This window comes from Rhamphochromis sp. 'chilingali' (assembly GCF_963969265.1).
Source record: "Rhamphochromis sp. 'chilingali' genome assembly, chromosome: 16".
In the NCBI taxonomy this organism is placed as follows: domain Eukaryota; kingdom Metazoa; phylum Chordata; class Actinopteri; order Cichliformes; family Cichlidae; genus Rhamphochromis; species Rhamphochromis sp. 'chilingali'.
In genome coordinates this window covers 11986870-12005266 of record NC_137943.1, presented here as the reverse complement: position 1 = coordinate 12005266, position 18397 = coordinate 11986870, and the positions used below count along the sequence as shown (strand labels likewise).

The following is an 18397-nucleotide window of genomic DNA, read 5'->3' as shown; positions in this document are numbered from 1 at the left end:
CCACGGGCCATATAACGCAGATCAGCAAAGAGTTGACTTGCTTTTTATGGCATCACATGGGTCACAGTGATGGGTCTGCAGTTAAAACGCCTTGAAAACAAGGAACTGTTACGTTTCTACTCATCATTAAACACATGCAACACAGTAAATATCTGAAAACAATGTGCACATAACTAAGACTTTCCTTGTCCGTAGAGGCAGGCTTTTGCTGCAGTCCTGAGACAACCATCTGCTGAGGCCCACATGACCAGAGTCCTGCAGGGTTTCATCGCCACCTCTGCCACTCTGACAACCACCCTGAGAGTAATCCCTGAACCCTTCACCTCCCTGGAGGCCATCGCATTGGCTGGTGCTGCTGCTGCTACCTCCGTTAGTCTTCTCAGTCTCTTTCTTATCACTGTTAAAACTGCAGGAACTGCTGATTGCTGAAGGTAGCACCTTAAGGCCAGCAGATCCTTTAAAAAGAGGCTGAAACTTATGGGTTGCCTCTGAGAAACCTGCAAGTCACATTGAAGAATGAGAAAGAGTTGAATCCAAGTTGCTGGTAGCTGTGATGCGTTTCCCTCTAAAAAATTTAATAAAGCCGCCTTCAGTGCTTTGATTAGATTAAACAAAGTTAACATCGGGGAATTAACCTTTCCATCTATACCTGAATATATCATAAGACCCAGATTCAGATTTGTTTATGCAAAGTCAAAGAAAACTGGGAATGCTTTCAAGCCTATTCAAGCCACTGAGTCAGTGAGTCACAGAGTTAAATTTAGTAGGGCTTCAATTGGCCTGATACTGAGCAGTTTACTCAAGTCAAGTGAAAAGGAATTCAACCTAATCCTGAGCACAACATACTGTATCGTGTAGAGAGCGATTCAGCTTCCTCTTGTATATCCTGAGTGGCTGGAATATGAGTAAGAGATGGAGGCTCTTCCAGCTGCCATTGACTGACCTCCTGGTGCAGTGGTTTTCTGTCAAAAAGAATAATTCAGATTACAGGAGTAAAGACAAAAGGGAATAAGTGGGACACCTTTTTGTACTTACACTTCATGGACAGCGGGTTTGTCAAAAAACAGACCATCCAAGGCCAAGGTGCAGTCATCAGAGTCCAGCATCTCATCAGATAATACAGCTATGTACTCACTGAATTTGAATACAAACCGGTTTAGGGGTAAATGATTAAGAGGAAAGAAAATAGAGATTTGACAAATGCATATGCACAACTGACCTGTTCGCTATAAAACCTAGATTAGAGAATGTGGGGAAACTGCCATTGTTGCTGCCAACCAAAGGACTTTGGTTTGTGGTAAAGATTAACACAGAGCTAACAGGTTTATCTTCATTTTTGTTTCATGACTCAATCAAGCCTCTTAATGATGTAGTTATACCATGTTTATGCCCTTATGGCCTTAAAGTTTTCAATCCCCACAGTATCATAGCATTGGGCAGATAACATGGGAATGATTTAGCTTTAATATACAGTTCTGTGCTATAATCTTGAGCCATCCCTCATTATTAAAAATATTTTGATTCCAGATTTTCTTGGTATTAAAAAAAACAAACATCTGAAGGTGTTTCAAAGTTTTCCTTTGGACATTGGGTGCTTTTTCAGTCCAGTCCTTGTACCTGACCATTTTACGAATTTTTTGTTGTTGTTTGTTAAGCCAGTTAAAAATAACCTATGACTCACTGAAGCATGAAAGGGTACCAGTGTTGTGTCTACAAATAACAGACAATTTACAAAAGAACCTATTTTAAATTCTATCTTTAGGCACTTTGTTACTAGCAGCTGGTCAGCAAATAATTTCTTTACATTTCTGTAGTACAAAAAATACCAAAGATCACAAAGTTTGGCAGGCATTAAAATAAAATTATTGCATCAACAAGGTGCTTCCCAACGAGCTGTTAGCTGAAAATGCATCAGATCTCAGTACTGTGTGCAGTATTTTCCTAAGGAAAATAGTAAACTGGGCAAGCAGAGGACAAAAGAAGAAGTATAAGGCCAACAAAACTATCTATAGCACATGAACAGTATCTGAAAGTCATGACCTAATTTCGATTCGCCAAGCAATATCATCTGGAAAGCGTCTGATTGACAACACCTTCATTTTTTGAACATGACAATGATCCCAAACACACTGCAGATGAAGTAAAAGCATACCTGTATATAAACACACACACACACACACACACACACACACACACACACACACACACACACAATGGCACACTATCACACTATGGATTCTCCTCCCCAGAGCCTGGACCTCAACATTTTTGAAGCAGTGTGGGATCATCTTGACAGAGAACAGAAGGCAGCTAACATCCAAAGACGACCTCTGAATGTCCTTCGAGAAGCTTGGAGCACTAGCAAGACTACTTAGAGAAATTACAGGAAAGGTGCCTAATTCTACCTGCCTAATGCTACGTAATTTCCCCAGGGATTAATAAAGTATTCTGATTCTGATTAAGTGAGTTCAGGCTGTGATGAAGAATAAAGGTGGTCAAATATCAACTTTCAAGCACGTTAGAATTATATGAACTCTGTTTTTTTGTTTTTGCCTTATATACTGCATTTCCATGTACGTTTGAACATGTTTCAATAAATCACTGCACCTACTGCCCACTTTCCTAGCAAAGGCCTTTTGCACAGCCCTCGTGTTAGTCATAATCCAGTTGATATCGCTTTAGCATTTAAGCTAATACAAGTTATTAACAGATTTCTTGAAAATGTTTACAGCATGACAGCTCACCTCCTGAACAAAGCAACATACAATCTGTTTGCATTTCATTTGCATTTAAATGAAGGTGTTTAAGAGCAAAATGCTTACATTATTACTTTTCTAGGCTGTTATGTTAAGGACAAAAGAAGTGTCGGCAGCTTTAGTTTAGCTAACATGTAAGAACCAGCTAATCACAATAAATTATGCAGACATTTTGACGGTTCACCGCTTAGGTAAGTTAAAAACAATGTCTTTCTTAAAATGATGACTGTATACCCACCTGTGATAACAGACATTACTCTGCAGATACGAAGACATTGTTTAGTCAGGCCTGAGTTTAACCCGCTGACCTCACTCCACAGTGACTGACAATAGTTTTATTAATACGTTTTCCTTTTGACAGTGCTGAACTCAGCTGTAGAAAAATGCCCTTATAAACAATCAGGGGCAGGTATAAGAGTGGTTACAGGATTAATTTTTATATTTTGTCGCGTATGTTTAAAAAATGTGTCTCAAGTCTTTAAACTACGAGGTAGAGAGTTACAGAACTAAGCTAATAACCGGCTACAAACGCAACAAAGACCCAAGAGAAGACAACCATGGGGGGGGGGGGGGTAGTGCTAACATTTCTCCTGTGTTGGCATACAATTCCTGTCTGTGCGTCAGTAGCAACTTTAAAAAGCAAAACCAGATGTGTGCTTAAAATAATCCAAACCAAACCTATCAATTTATCTTATCAATTAAAACTGTGATTATACGACATCAAGCCCCCCCAAAAATCTGCTACCCAAAAGAGATGGTCATTAACTCTGCTTTTATGCCTCCTATCTGGACTGAACCATTACAAATCTCTCGGGGGAGCATGAGGCCGACTCGAAACAATACGCGACGAAATAATACTTGACGAAAACATGAGCTATTGCTATAGCTGTAATATAAAACAGTCACAGGATTAAACGTAATTATTTGGATAAAAGTTTGTCCTCTTACACTAGAGTAAATTACGTGTACGATTACCCGTACGAAAGAAATGATCTGTCCCACACCAGACCACCACAGGAAAATGGCGACTGTGAAATAGATGGAAGACGAAAGTAAGAAATTATTCAATGCAGCGTATAAATTGCGCCCTGTTTTCATCCACACCGCTCAGAGGTAACGTTTGTTTGTTTTTCATCATTTGGAATGGTGTTTGTATTATGAGTAGCGAGTAACGATTGTCATTAGCTGGATTTTAGCCTGAGGAATAGGTTTTGGTGTGGAACAGCCTTAATGGAATGGTCTGCAGCTCCTGCAAGCAGCATCCAGCAACACATCGTGATATAAACGTCAAAGAAATGTAATGATCCTTCAACGGAACATTTGTCTAGATGATCATATTTGCTCTGAAAAAAAGGCATATTTGAAACTGACACCAACTGTCGTGGGCTGGCATGTACCTGAACAACTGTGCTGAAAGTTTCAGCTCTATACAAAATCCAACACCGCTCACCAAAAGCCATTTATAAGGTCCATCCCTGTGCAGATTTGGTGCTGCTACGTACATGTTAGGATCACCTTTGTGTGCCACAGAAGCATTCACTTGGTATGACACTTTTATTGCCCTTCAAAAACAACACCTCTCGCTCCTTCGACCTTGTGGTGTTAACAATGACCAGAATTAATTATCTAAGCTAAGGATCGAGTGTATTTTGTATTTAGTTTTATTTATTTTGTAGACAGTAAATGCTGATTGAGCCATGAAGTCAACTCTGGTAGCATAGCCAAACGCTTTACTTTATACATCTAAATAACCAAGAACTACAAATTGCACATTTAAAAATATAAATATTCAATGTTATTTTGAACAGTTTCCTGTTTTGTCAAGTTTATACTATCTGCTAAAGCATGCTACAAGCTGCATGTACAGACAATGCTAACTACCACTGATCTATATTTGCATTTCTGGGCTCCTGTTAATGATTTTTACCATTAAATGTTTGTTCTCTTGGTTCTCTTGGCTAGTGTCAAAAAACAATTTTTTTGGCAAATTTAAGATGAATTTTGGCTTTAGTCCAAAACCTAACCCATTCATTCACCTAATGTGTAAGATAAAGAAGTACTATTTATAAGAATGTAATTGTGTTTTACTTTGAAAAATGACATGAATAGTCAAAATACTCAGTAAAACAACAATTAGTGGCTCAGCAGTGTAGTGGTTAACACATTTGCCTAACATGCAAAAAAATGGGTGGAGACACAGGGTTGTGTCAGGAATGGTTTCCAATCTGAAAGAAGCTTTTGAATTAAATGAATAATGTTCTTCCGGTTGATTGATGACCCCAGCTCTGTTTGCTGTTTGGCAGCAGCTTCTTGCGGATTCTATGCTTACTGCACCATTTTTCCTACCTACGCCCTTGAGGTTCAAAATAAACATTTATTCCTGTGCAGCGAGGTATGAAAAAGTTCAAAAATATTAGCTAACGGTAATGTGCAATTTAAGTGTTACTTCAAGATTGCAAAAATGTTTTGTTTGGTGAGTTAAAAAATCGATGTTCCAATATGTTGCCATATTGTTTTTTCCTTAAACAGTTAACCACAGACAACAACTGTTAGGGTATTTACTTAATTGTTTATGCCCTGCCCTACTTTGTGTTTAGAGAGGTTGGAGAGGCAGAAAAATTATGTGATGTCAATATTCATAGCAAGAAGGGTGTTTCTCCCATCTCTCGAGTTTTTAAATTATCGACCATTATGAATACTGATACTGATAGGTTTCCAAATGGCAAATTTTGGCCAATAATATTGACATGCTGATAAAAACATCCGGTTTTAACCGGTGTATATATATATATTTTATACTTGACTATTAGTATAATAAGTTACATGATGAATATCTAAGTTATAGCTAGCTAGTAACCATCCCTGGCATGTTTGTGACTAGTACTGTAGTAAGCAACTGTTAATAGATTTATGCTTAACATGGTTTTGTAGTTGTGTCCATTTGCTGAGGTATTTGCCTATGGAGAGCCAATGGAAAACCCCTTTCCATTGGCTCTCCATATGCCCAGTGGAAAGGGCCTATGGATGACAGCATTGCTCCCTTCACCCATGAATGTGATGGAAAAACATAGTCATTTTGCTCCTTGTTATCATACCAAAAGAAAAACAAAATGCTTGGTTTGCATTGCTGGGAATAAGCCGGACTCGTTTCCAGTGGGTGTTGGACTTCACCGGGGCTTGTCACAGTTTCTATTCTAATTTTTACGGACAGAATCTTCAGGTGGAAACAACAGGTGCCGGAAGGCTTTCACCTTGGTGGCTTCTGCTTTTTGTAAACAGTGTGGTTCTATTGGCTTCATCAAGTGGTTGCCTCCAGCTCACATTGAAGCAGTTTGCAGCCCAGTGTTAATTGGAAGAAATGAGAATTAACACTTAACACAAGTCTGAGGCCATGGTTCTCAGTCAGAAAAGGATAGAATACCCACTCCAGGTCAGGGACAAGCTGGGTCATTCACTGACTCAGAGTAGAACCACTAAGGGGCTTGTTTGGGCATCTGATTATAGTGTCTCCTGGGTATTCCAGGCATGTCCTGGAAGAAGACATATAACCTCTCCAAGGACATGTCGTTCTTCCAGGACATGTCCTTTTTCCAGGACATACCCTGGAAGAAGGGCATGTCCTGGAAAAAGGACATGTCCTGGAAGAACGACATGTCCTTGGAGAGGTTATATGTCTTGACTGTCATAGGAACACTTTAAGGAAGTGGCTGAGGAGAGGGAGATCTAGGTTTCTTTGTTGGCTGGATAAGTGGTAGCAAATGGATCGATGAATGAATGGTTAGAAAATAGTTGGTTAGAAAATACCTGTATGAGAGCATTAACTTATAGTTTACTATTCTAACGTGATCCTTGATTTAATCCCCCATGCACACCTTGCCTCATGTGACCTCAATAGCTCACGTATGATGTTAAAAAAATTACCATACAATTTTTTAACACAGAAGTTTTCTTTTATTTACAAATATGTGTGTACTATGAAGAGGAAGTCAAAAAAGCTACATAATTTCCAGACCAATGGTCTATTTTCAGGGCAGAGGTTTGAACTGAATAATACTATACTATTTAGTTGTTTGTTAGTGAGTATATTTAAGAATGTCTTTTCTTTTTTAGGTCATGGCAGCAGAAATGTCATGTCTGACAGGTGTTGATGAAGATGACAAAGATGCAGATCCTGAGATCAATGCCCTCACACTCCTACAGGAACCAGTGAGAATGGCGCAAGAATCCGCTGCTTGCACTGATTCCTTTGGCAAGCCTTCCCCAAAACAAAACAATGTCCTTGATGTTCTGTCGAATGAAGATATGTTGTCTCCGGTTGGCTTGGGAAATGGACCTTCTTCCCATCAGGCTACACAAGCCCATGAACTAAATAGCATTTCCTCTGAAAAAGAGGAGGAAAAGAGTATCACGCCTCTAAAAACTGTACATGAAATCGACACTGCAGGAATTTGGGGATTTGATGAGTCACCTGAGAACTCATTGGATAATTTCAGTAGCACCAGTGACCTAAATTGGGACCCACACAAAGAGTTTATGCAGTTTCTTTGGGAAAACCATAGTGATTCCCCTGGTGAGGAGACTAAAGAGGAAGTCTCTCCTGCTAATAGCCAAAGGAGAAGGAAACGGAAAATGGACATGGTTGTGATGGTAGATCCTTCAGAAGACCTTTACCCTGAATTGAGCCCCAAGTCATCTGAGGAACTGTCTGAGGCTGAAGGCCAAGAAGATTCCATTCCTGTCAGAAAAGTCAGAAAGTCAAGGAAATTCTCTAAGTCACAGTCATCACCAACAGGAAAAGTTTCAAAGTATCCAAATGGAACAGTAAAGGCCATCAAGGAAATTCTTTACAATGGACCTTCAAGGAATTCGCATGAGAACAACATGAAACACGGACTTTCTCCATTGAAGGGAAGACTCACAATAAATTCTCATTCAGAGGGGAAGCCGTCCTGTTACCCATGCTCAAAATGTAAACTTATATTTAAGAAAGAACATCATTTGCATCGTCATATGAAGTCTCATGTTGAACCTCCCAATATTTCACCAAAGCCCTTCATATGCCGAGAGTGTGGCCAGTCTTTCAGACAAAGTGGTTTGCTTATTGACCACATGTCCATCCATAAGGACAAGAGAACAAGACTTACTGAAGAGATCAAAGGTGTGAATGATCGGAAAAAAGATGATAAAAACGCTAAGTTTTTCTGTCCTCAGTGTCCATTTGGAACAAATTGCCCAAACACATTTGTTCAACATGCAAAGACACATGAGAAGGACAAGAGAAAGTTTAGATGTGACAAATGTAGCTTCAGGACTCTTAGTGAAAATGACCTTAGGAGACATGACATTATGCAGCACACTGTTATTACGGTTAGAAAGCAAGTGCAGGAGGATGATCATGGAATATTCTCATGTGATATTTGTTCTTATAGAGCTTTTAGCAAAACTGTTTTTAAGAATCACCTTCTCAGACGCCATCAACAAAGTTTTGAAGAATATGAAGCCGCACAGCATAGAGAGAAAAACGCACAACTAGGTAAGGAGCAGCAAGTGCCTACTTGTAAAACTCCTGTCGAAGATGCAGAGTTTACATCTAAAATCTCTATCAAAAATCAGATTGCCTCTAAAAGAGCTTGTTCACCTAATGGGTCCAGTGACATTTCAGACTTATTCAGAAATAGCAAGCTTAAGAGAGGCCCCAGGTCTCAAGTAACAGAGTCAAAACTGGACAAATCTATTAATGTTCTCCTGTCTCGACAAAGACATGGAAAAAAGAGTTTAGAGCAGAAGAAGGAACGCAATAATTGTAGTAAACCTGTTCAGCACAGTGACAAAGATGGTTGTGATGAGTTGCTTGAAACATTGACAGTCAAGGATGAAGAATCAACTTTATCCCCAAATGGCTCCAGTGTGACTATAGATCCCTCGACAGTCAAAAAGACACCATCTAAAAGAAAGATGTCCACCCCATATCGCAACACCTCCGACCAAGACTCATGCTTTATCTTACCAAAACCTTTGCCAAGTCCGAAAAAAGTCAATCCTGAAGAAGTGGCCAACTATGATGAAAGGGATATTTTCCAGTTTAAAGATACAGATGCAAACAGTAACCTTTCTGACAATGGCATCAAAAAAGAAAAACAAAACATCATTTACACATATAGCAGAAGAATGTCTATGAGGGGTGCCCTTCAAGCATCTAAAAGGCTTTTTGAGAAGATAAAGACTGAAGAGCAAGAGCAGACTGACCCTGAAATCAAAGAAGAATGCATAGAAACAGAAGTGTTTCAAGAAACCTTTGAAGCCCACCAAATACCATTGGGAGAGTCCTTCGGAGATGATTTGTCAGAGTTGGAATCGGACCGCAAGAACTGTCCTTATTGTCCTGCAGTATTTGAGTCAGGTGTTGGATTGTCAAATCACGTCCGAGGGCATCTTCATAGGGTAGGGCTCAGCTACAATGCGCGCCATGTTGTGCCTCCTGAGCAGGTGGCTTGTCAAGACAGAAGGCCGCGAATTCGACGGAAGATGTCAGCATTACGCCGATTGAAAAAAGGTACTTGCTTATTGCATGTTCTTCTTTAAAAGAAAAACTCTTGTACATTACAGCTTTCCTTATTACTACTGTTAAAATGTGCTCTTGCCGAGTTGTAACAGATACTGCAGGAGATCTCAAAATGTGGTTCCAAAAACTAAACCATCAACAGATTAATCAAATTAATTTGAAGGTACCACTCACCAATTGGTTGGAGTTTTTCTCTAGTGACTGGTTGTTACTGACCAGTTATTAACTGCAATAATTAGTTATGTACACTAGTGCGGGGCGATATGTAAAAAATATTTATCACGATATGAATTATTTTATATCACAATGACGATATATATCACAATATACCGCAATATTACCACAATGTTTCCAGTTATTCTCTGAAAAGTTTGACAAAGACCTAGACACATTAATTCTTAATTAGGGGTCACTCGGAATTACTACAGCCAGAACAGTAGATGAAAATATTTGTTTTACTAACATGCATATCATATAGAGATTGAAAATGTGACGTCATTCAGGGGTAAAACCGCAAAGGATTCTGGGAACTCGTGGCAAGAGGTACTAGCGGACGCAGGCTTTCAATTGAAATTACATTACACAGCGATTAAAAAGAAACACAAAAAATGGCAAGAAGCTGTTGTATTATTAACTGCAATAGCCGGTCGCATGACAGCCACGGGAAGCCAACGGGTAAAGAGATCAGTTGTTATTGGATTACGTTGTTGAAGAGAAATTGTTCGAGCCATGTTTCCGAAGTAACAAAGAGCCGACGGATGGCCTGGATTGCAGCCATTCAAAGACCAAATATAACATCCCAGAGCACTCCAGCTCACATGTTAGTCTGCTCCAAAGCATTTCCAAAAAGCTCAGTGTTTTGTAGTAGTTAATACTTTTCATAACATAATTGGTGATATAGGTTACAAGCAAGTCTGGCGCTGAACAGAAATTGTCGTGCTATGCTCCTTTGTTTATTGTGCATAAATAGTGAATTGTCCTGACACAATATTGCGTTTCACTTCTGTTATTACCATGGTACATTGGCAAAAACATATACTTTTATTCACAGGGTAAAACAGGTTTTTTTGTATCACTAATTGCCCAGTACGATTACAGCATACAATATTATTGTCACTGCTACATTTCTGTGATGCTACCAGAAATTATTTCCATTACTAATTAATTACCGTTGAGCTCAAAGGTCCTATTAATAAACGGTTAACGAATGTGTATTTATGAAGACGATTTGTGAGACTGGTAAACTTACGTTTGTTCATACGATGGTCTTTCGTTCTACACGGTGCATTTCAAGGTCCTGTACCCATCCATCGGTAAACTGTACCTGGGCTTGTTGCAGTGACCTGAAGTTACTAAACTTCATGAGTGTATGCACTCACTCCAAGAACCGTATAATTATAAATATGAGCGTGGTGAAAGTTGGGCAGCACGCTAATGTATTTTGTCCACTCTGTGTGCTCGTAAGGGTCTGACCCTTTCAGTCGTTTGATTTTTTTCCTCGTATCTTTTCTTTGACTTTTCATCAAGTCTGTCTTTGTACGGACCGGCATTGTTCGCCTTCGTTTTGTACATAACTTTTTTGGGGGACAAAGGAAAAGCAAGAAGGTATTGGAACCGGAGAATGAACGTTTTGCGGTGCTGCAAATGCTTGCATTTGATGCAGTACTTGGATTGTTTTGCCACGAGTTCCCGGCATGCAATGCGCGAAAGTCACGTGGTCTGTCAATCTCTATATGTTGGTAAAACTAATATATATATATATATATATATATATATATATATATATATATATATATATATATACATGAGTACTACATGCATGTATATATGTACATAATGTACTTTATGCACATTAAATATGTATCAATGGCAGACTCATACCTTGGGCTAACATGACTCCAGTGTGGTCATGTGGAAAGTACGCAGTCTGTAAACAGCGAGCGCAGAGGGTGACGAGGTCACGAAAGGTGTCCTTCTCAATTACATGAACAGGGGCCATGCCTTTACAAATGTAACGCGAGATGGCTCCTGTGATTTGTTTATGGCACTGGGATGTTTTCTCAAACGGCGTACCTTGTGCGAAAGACTGCTTTATCTTCGGCTGGCTATAGTTTTTCTTTTCCAAACTTGATTCCGTTGTTCCATAACTTGGTTTAGGTTGGATTTTCTGGGTTCTTGAGTTTTCCTTTGTGTACCTTCTGTAGGTGATAGAAGAGATTTGTTGTGTTGCCATCGGGTGCGGGATTAGTTTTATAGCATAGCTTGCAAATGGGCGTCTTCTGCTCTGTGTCGGTGCTGTTGAACCCAAAATGTAACCAAATCACAGACGTATCCCCTCTTTTCGGTGAAAGTGCTTCTTCTTGGGTTGCCTTTGTAGCTGTCTCTGCCTGTTGCATGTCCGGGCATGAAACTGCAACCTGTCGCGCGTCCATCGTTTTGAGTTACCATAAAGCATGTCGCAAAACCACAAGACGGAGTTTCTTTGCGAAAAATTAGGGGTGCAACAATACACAAAATTCACGGTTCGGTTCGGTTCGATACTTGGGTGTAGAGCTGGGCGATAGAACGATAACGATATGTATCGCGATATAACTTTTACGCGATAGAGAAATTAAGCTATCGCGATAGACCTCGCCCTCTTGTCCTCTTTAAAAAAAAAAAAAAAAAAAAAAAAAAAAAAAGGTCAGCCAATCCAAATTAAGTAGCGCAGAGCCGAACCAATCACAGCCGCAGCGTCACGTCGCGTGACTTGTTACGTACAGCACAAGTGCCAAGCCGCACGTGTGTTTGTTTGGGAAGCAGCCAGCGGGTAATGGAGCCAGCGCGTAATGGAGGAAATGAGTGTGCCGACTAGAAAAATCAACTGAGCGTGACCGAAGAGAAAACAGATGATGGTTCCAATGCCGGAGAGATTGTCGAACGGAAGAGCCAAAGAAGTTCCGTAGTGGGAAGGTATTTCGGCTATTTCAAGTCTGACAAAAAACAGAGTAGCGTGCACTGTAAATTGTGCCGAAAGCAAGTCTGGAAATACAATAAACTGGTGCATGCGTCACACTGTGCGCCACGTTATTGTTTCGGTGAAATGAATTTCTACAATACTGTTACTGTTAATTCTACTCTCTGCAGTGTTTAAATGCTTACATATACACACAGTTACTGTCCCTCCACACATACGACTCGGTTCTGCTTCTATGCCCCAGCTTTGTTTACTTTTTCCCACCGAGGCTTCTAGACTTCTGATTGGCCAATATTTCTGCACGGTTAGGAATCTAGCGCCACCTGCTGCTTTGGCATGTTCATAGCAGCGTTTTCCTTCATTTCTGCCTTTATGTGTGGACGGGATTATTTTTTAAAACGAAAACGGAAAATCTCCGTTTTCAAAAATACCCGTGTACGTGTGGACGTAGCCTCAGTCTCTGACTGGAAGCGCTAATTCGTCATTCGGCTTTTGTCAGACTAAAGTAACTGTTAAAACTGTTTGAAAAGCTAAGCTATACAACAAGGAGAGATTGAGAATTTCCTTTTAGTTCTCAGTTTATTTGATATTGACAAAAGTTAGTCAGTTTTGTCTGTTCTTCTGTAAAACAAACTAAGATTTATTTTTAGAATTAATATTTTGTTTCTAAGTGGAATTGACAATTTAGTCTGTTTTGTTTGTTCTATTTTGAAACTTAAACGCTTTAGCGGCTGCCTTTTGTGTAGTTTGCAATATTTGCCTTTATTTATCTGAAAAAGTCTCATGTTCCTTAAGTACATCTACCCTGTTGAACTTATTATGAGAAATAAATATTTAAATCAAAACAAGCTGCTGATTATTTCACATTTTACTTGTGAGCAACGGCACATTTAAATCTTACAAATATAGTTATTTGGCTTATATCGTGATAGATATCGTTATCGACTGAAATGAAAAAAACATATCGTGATATGAAAAAATCTCATATCGCCCAGCTCTACTTGGGTGTCACAGTTCGATATATTTTCGATACAAAAAAATGTTCATGCCTTTTTAATTTGTCATTTATTAAAATTATAAATATATATTTTAACTCAAAAGTACAGTTTTTAAATTTAATGTTGCTGAAACAACAAAATAATAAAATATAAATAAATCTATCTGTTCGAGAAATCACTCATCTTTGGAAAAGAGAGTTTATTACAGAGAAATGGCTCTTTCCAAAATAAAAGCTATACTATACGCTTCTTCTGGGCTATATTCTCGGCAGCATATTAAACATATCAGGTCCCCATAAGGAGAATCCTGTGCTAACGGCTGTCTAAATGACTCGGGTAAAGTTTGTAGCATGCGTGCTTCTTGTTTTTGTCTGCTTCCACTTGTCTGCTTCCACTTGTCTTTGCACTAGGATGATGTCGGCGTAAGTGTGCAGTCATATTCGTTGTGTTCCCACTAGTGCTGTCAGCGTTAATCTAGTTAAAATGACATTAACGCCACAACGCGGCAAATCTCCGTTAACGAGTTACCGCGGATCGCCCCGTGCATGGGGCTGGACGGCGTCAACACGCTAACGAGCTAACTGCGCTAACGCAGTAGTTCCCACCAATGTAATTGAGCATTGCGTGGCACATCCGACATACTGGTTTACTTTCGTCCATGACGCGCTTACCATCAGGGTCATGCTTCACATGAAAACAAAGACAGTTCCAAACTCCAGATCTGAATGAGGGTGGTGGAGGTTCAGTTTCGGGTAGCGTTGAGGCAGTTGCCATGTTGCAACGAGCTTAGCTTCTGTCTTGCTAGCTTGCGCTGCGCTCAGTGGATCTGCGCTCGACAGTGCAGCCTAGGCGGAGTAGTCAAACGCAGATCCACTGAGCTCTCAACACAGACAGCATCGTCAGAGGAAAAGTTGATAAAATAAATTTAAAATTTTGTATCGTTCGATACATATGCGTACCAAACTGAAAGCACTATATCAAACGGTTCAATACCGATACAAGTATTGTTGCACCCCTACGAAAAATATCAGATTTTTTATACTTTATTTTCTCTTGCATAAAGTTAGAGTATGTATAGTGACAAGACAACACTAATATATTTGCCACAGGCTATTTAATGATATATTTTATATAATAATTTATAAAACTAGGTTAGAAACGATAGAAACAATAGAAGACAAATGGCACGATAGACATTTTTCTATCGTCCACACGATATATATCGTCATATCGCCCAGCACTAATGTACACTATCTATAAATAGGGTTTTCTGCAAGATGGTTAGATCAAATGAAATGTTCGCTCCACAATCTACTGTAGGCTTCCATTGTTTGTGATCTGTCACTGCAATCCAGTGTCATCTTCTGTCCACATCAGCAGCAACAAGAGAAAATTAAAGATTCTCTTTCTGGTCTTGGTGATTTCTGCAGCCAACAGTGCAGCAGAATTTAAGCATTTTGAAATACGGTAATTTATATGTAAACATTATAGTGTCAAAGGTCAGTAGGTTGTATCTGTAACAATCAACACTGACAAACTCTCAAGAACTGCTTTGTGAAAATTAGTGGGGCTACCTTCTTCCAAATTCTCCATCTTGTTTTGGTGGGGGGTGGTTAGCCGCCTGGCTGCGTCCATCTCCATAGTGTAGTGGTTAACACATCTGCTGGGCAAGTGGAAGATTACTGTGTTGATTCCAGCCAGAGACACAAATCCCCTTTGGTTATCTGGCCTTTCCTGATGGGAATAGTTGGAAGGCCTTCTGGGGTAAAAACTCTGCCAAATAAAGCATGCAGAGCTACCCGCTGTGTAATTCCATGTGACAAAGCGCTAGCCAACAGTAGCTAGCTGCATCCGAAATCTTGACAGTCATTCTTTTGAGATACCTGTATAAAACCAGTGGAAGGAACTGTGAGCATAAAACATAAAACCCAACTTGCAAACTGGATTTAAATTATAGATTAAAAGTCGTTCAGTGTTACAAAGTTCAAATGTCTGATATTATACGGTGCAATGTTTTTGTGCCTAATTTTATTTTATTTCTCTCAGCATTACAGCTAGAGTCAAACTCTGAGACCGTGAAGAGCATTCATTCTTGTCCCTTATGTGGGGACTCGTTTGACAACAGGACTGGGCAGTCAAACCACATACGAGGCCACCTCAAAAAGCTTGGTAAAAGCTTTGCATCAAAAAACAAATCCCCATTACTTTTACTACGAGAGCTGATGAGGGACAAGAAGGAGTTCCAGAGGGCCCTTCAGATTGTGGGAAAGAGACAGAACCATTTCCACTATGGTGCTTCTTCTAAGCTGTCCAGTGCTGATCGTTTCACATCGCCCCATACTGGAATCATAAAAAGTAATTCCGATTCAAGCGTTTGCACTGAAGCCAAACCACTGATACCCACCTTTTCTTTAGCAGAAATTGAATCTGAACAAAGGCAACAGGAGACGAATTTGGATGTTAAAAATTCGTTCTCAGGCACAACTGCCTTGATAGGAATTCTAAAGAAAAGGAAGTGTCAGGAAGATGCCAGACTAAAGGGATCCTCTCAGATATCCAGAAACATGATAACAGTTTCTTCAAACAGTGAACACAATTCAGGAGCAAAAGTTGTATCTTCACTGCCAAACCAAATATCTGGTAAGTAACAATGCTTTGGACTACCATTAAATTTAATTGTCTAAGCTTGTGCATGTTCTAAAACTCAGATTTGCAGCAGCTGTTTTTTGTCAGGATTTTTTTGTGTGTTTGTGAGTGTGCATGTGTGTTGAAATTAAGGTTTCATCAGCATAAATGTAGAGAATAAGAGTATACAGTGGGGCAAAAAAGTATTTAGTCAGCCACCGATTGTGCAAGTTCCCCCACCTAAAATGATGACAGAGGTCAGTAATTTGCACCAGAGGTACACTCCAACTGTGAGAGACAGAATGTGAAAAGAAAATCCATGAATTCACATGGTAGGATTTGTAAAGAATTTATTCGTAAATCAGGGTGGAAAATAAGTATTTGGTCACCTCAAACATGGAAAATCTCTGGCTCTCACAGACCTGTAACGTCTTCTGTAAGAAGCTTTTCTGTCCCCCACTCGTTACCTGTATGAATGGCACCTGTTTGAACTCATCATCTGTATAAAAGACACCTGTCCACAGCCTCAAACAGTCAGACTCCAAACTCCGCCATGGCCAAGACCAAAGAGCTTTTGAAGGACACCAGGAAAAGTATTGTAGACCTGCACCAGACTGGGAAGAGTGAATCTACAATAGGCAAGCAGCTTGGTGTGAAAAAATCAACTGTGGGAGCAATCATCAGAAAATGGAAGACATACAAGACCACTGATAATCTCCCTCGATCTGGGGCTCCACGCAAGATCTCATCCCGTGGGGTCAAAATGATCATGAGAACGGTGAGCAAAGATCCCAGAACCACACGGGGGGACCTGGTGAATGACCTGCAGAGAGCTGGGACCAAAGTAACAAAGGTCACCATCAGTAACACACTACAACGGCAGGTAATCAAATCCCGCAGTGCCAGACGTGTTCGCTGCTGAAGCCAGTGCATGTCCAGGCCCGTCTGAAGTTTGCCAGAGAGCACATGGATGATACAGCAGAGGATTGGGAGAATGTCATGTGGTCAGATGAAACCAAAGTAGAACTTTTTGGTATAAACTCAACTCGTCGTGTTTGGAGGAAGAAGAATACTGAGTTGCATCCCAAGAACACCATACCTACTGTGAAGCATGGGGGTGGAAACATCATGCTATGGGGCTGTTTTTCTGCCAAGGGGACAGGACGACTGATCCGTGTTAAGGACAGAATGAATGGGGCCATGTATCGTGAGATTTTGAGCCAAAACCTCCTTCCATCAGTGGGAACTTTGAAGATGAAACGAGGCTGGGTCTTCCAACATGACAATGATCCAAAACACACCGCCCGGGCAACAAAGGAGTGGCTCCGTAAGAAGCATTTGAAAGTCCTGGAGTGGCCTAGCCAGTCTCCAGACCTCAACCCCATAGAAAATCTGTGGCGGGAGTTGAAAGTCCGTGTTGCTCGGCGACAGCCCCAAAACATCACTGCTCTCGAGAAGATCTGCATGGAGGAATGGGCCAAAATACCAGCTACTGTGTGTGCAAACCTGGTAAAGACCTATAGTAAACGTTTGACCTCTGTTTTTGCCAACAAAGGTTATGTTACAAAGTATTGAGTTGTATTTTTGTTATTGACCAAATACTTATTTTCCACCCTGATTTACGAATAAATTCTTTACAAATCCTACCATGTGGATTCATGGATTTTTTTTTTCACATTCTGTCTCTCACAGTTGAAGTGTACCTCTGGTGCAAATTACTGACCTCTGTCATCATTTTAGGTGGGAGAACTTGCACAATCGGTGGCTGACTAAATACTTTTTTGCCCCACTGTACCTTGTATTGTGGATGAAACGGAAGTGCCTGTTACACGAAATACAGATTAGCTTTATTCTTGTTTTATTGCCTTGCAGTTAATAGTATAATATTAAATAAAGTATTGACACTTAGGCATTTCCAAGTACATTTCTTTTTTGTCACAGACAGCTTATTTGCTGAAATGTGATGAAAACTGTTGAAAGCTTGATTTTAGACATGATAAACTTACCAGTGTCTGTTTCTACAATTCATCAACACCTCTGACGAATAAGTAAACCTCACTAAACCTCTGTATTTACTTTCTTCTTATTGATTTTGTCTTTTCGCAGAGAAGGGTGAATTCAACAGGAAGGTGTGCATCCATTGTAACGCAACGTTCCACAGTGGTGTTGCATTGTCAAATCACCTCCGGGCATATGCAAAAAGAAAAAGGATCGCCTTACTCGAGGGAACCAGTAAGTGCAACTAGTAAAATCTTTAGTCAGACTACGCCCTGTATGCTTTCTTCTTAAAACCTTTACAATTACACTTACCATTCACACTACTATGTCCCCATAAACTGTTAATCCAGTTTCACGCCAGAATTTTGTCTTAGCCTTCTTCCTGACTAGGTCTTATCAGTAACAAAAACATCAAAACTCAAAACAGCTGGGCTCACAAAACAAGTGATTTTATTCTTCCTCTGTGCATACTCTTTGGCTTCTCCTGGTACTGAATAATCTC

The 18397-nt window shown here is 40.0% G+C and overlaps 2 protein-coding genes across 6 annotated transcripts in view; one reads left to right on the top strand and one right to left on the bottom strand.

Moving 5' to 3' along the window:
- Positions 1 to 125: 125 nt before the first annotated feature.
- Positions 126 to 4198, bottom strand: LOC308383888 (uncharacterized protein). 4 transcript variants are annotated; one of them, XM_080862090.1, is made up of 4 exons: positions 4154 to 4198; positions 1036 to 1134; positions 847 to 962; positions 126 to 497 (listed from the first exon to the last, which is right to left on the bottom strand). In XM_080862090.1, exons 2-4 carry the CDS (start codon positions 1104 to 1106, stop codon positions 127 to 129), a joined length of 558 nt encoding a protein of 185 aa, XP_080718216.1. In that variant the 5' UTR covers positions 1107 to 1134; positions 4154 to 4198; the 3' UTR covers position 126. The 4 variants fall into 4 exon arrangements, with proteins under 4 accessions (XP_080718216.1, XP_080718214.1, XP_080718215.1 ...); XM_080862088.1 differs by lacking the exon at positions 4154 to 4198 and adding an exon at positions 3705 to 3786; XM_080862089.1 differs by lacking the exon at positions 4154 to 4198 and adding an exon at positions 3732 to 3764.
- Positions 3668 to 18397, top strand: part of znf644a (zinc finger protein 644a) — a 17861-nt gene continuing 3131 nt past the window's right edge. Inside the window, exons 1-4 of one of the 2 annotated variants that reach the window (XM_080862081.1) lie at positions 3668 to 3808; positions 6867 to 9309; positions 15319 to 15912; positions 18004 to 18129. In XM_080862081.1, coding sequence (XP_080718207.1) covers positions 6870 to 9309; positions 15319 to 15912; positions 18004 to 18129 — 3160 coding nt within the window. In that variant the 5' untranslated portion in view covers positions 3668 to 3808; positions 6867 to 6869. Of the gene's footprint in view, positions 3870 to 6866; positions 9310 to 15318; positions 15913 to 18003; positions 18130 to 18397 lie in introns of both variants that reach the window. The other variant, XM_080862080.1, reaches the window with a different exon arrangement.

Bases quoted from the DNA above. Each gene is read 5' to 3' on its own strand.
- LOC308383888 (XM_080862087.1), bottom strand. From the start codon at position 3,032: ATGTCTTCGTATCTGCAGAGTAATGTCTGTTATCACAG. The intron at 1,135-2,994 runs GTGGGTATACAG...ATTCAAATTCAG, and splicing joins AGTAATGTCTGTTATCACAG to TGAGTACATAGCTGTATTAT. The intron at 963-1,035 runs GTAAGTACAAAA...TCTTTTTGACAG, and splicing joins AAACCCGCTGTCCATGAAGT to AAAACCACTGCACCAGGAGG.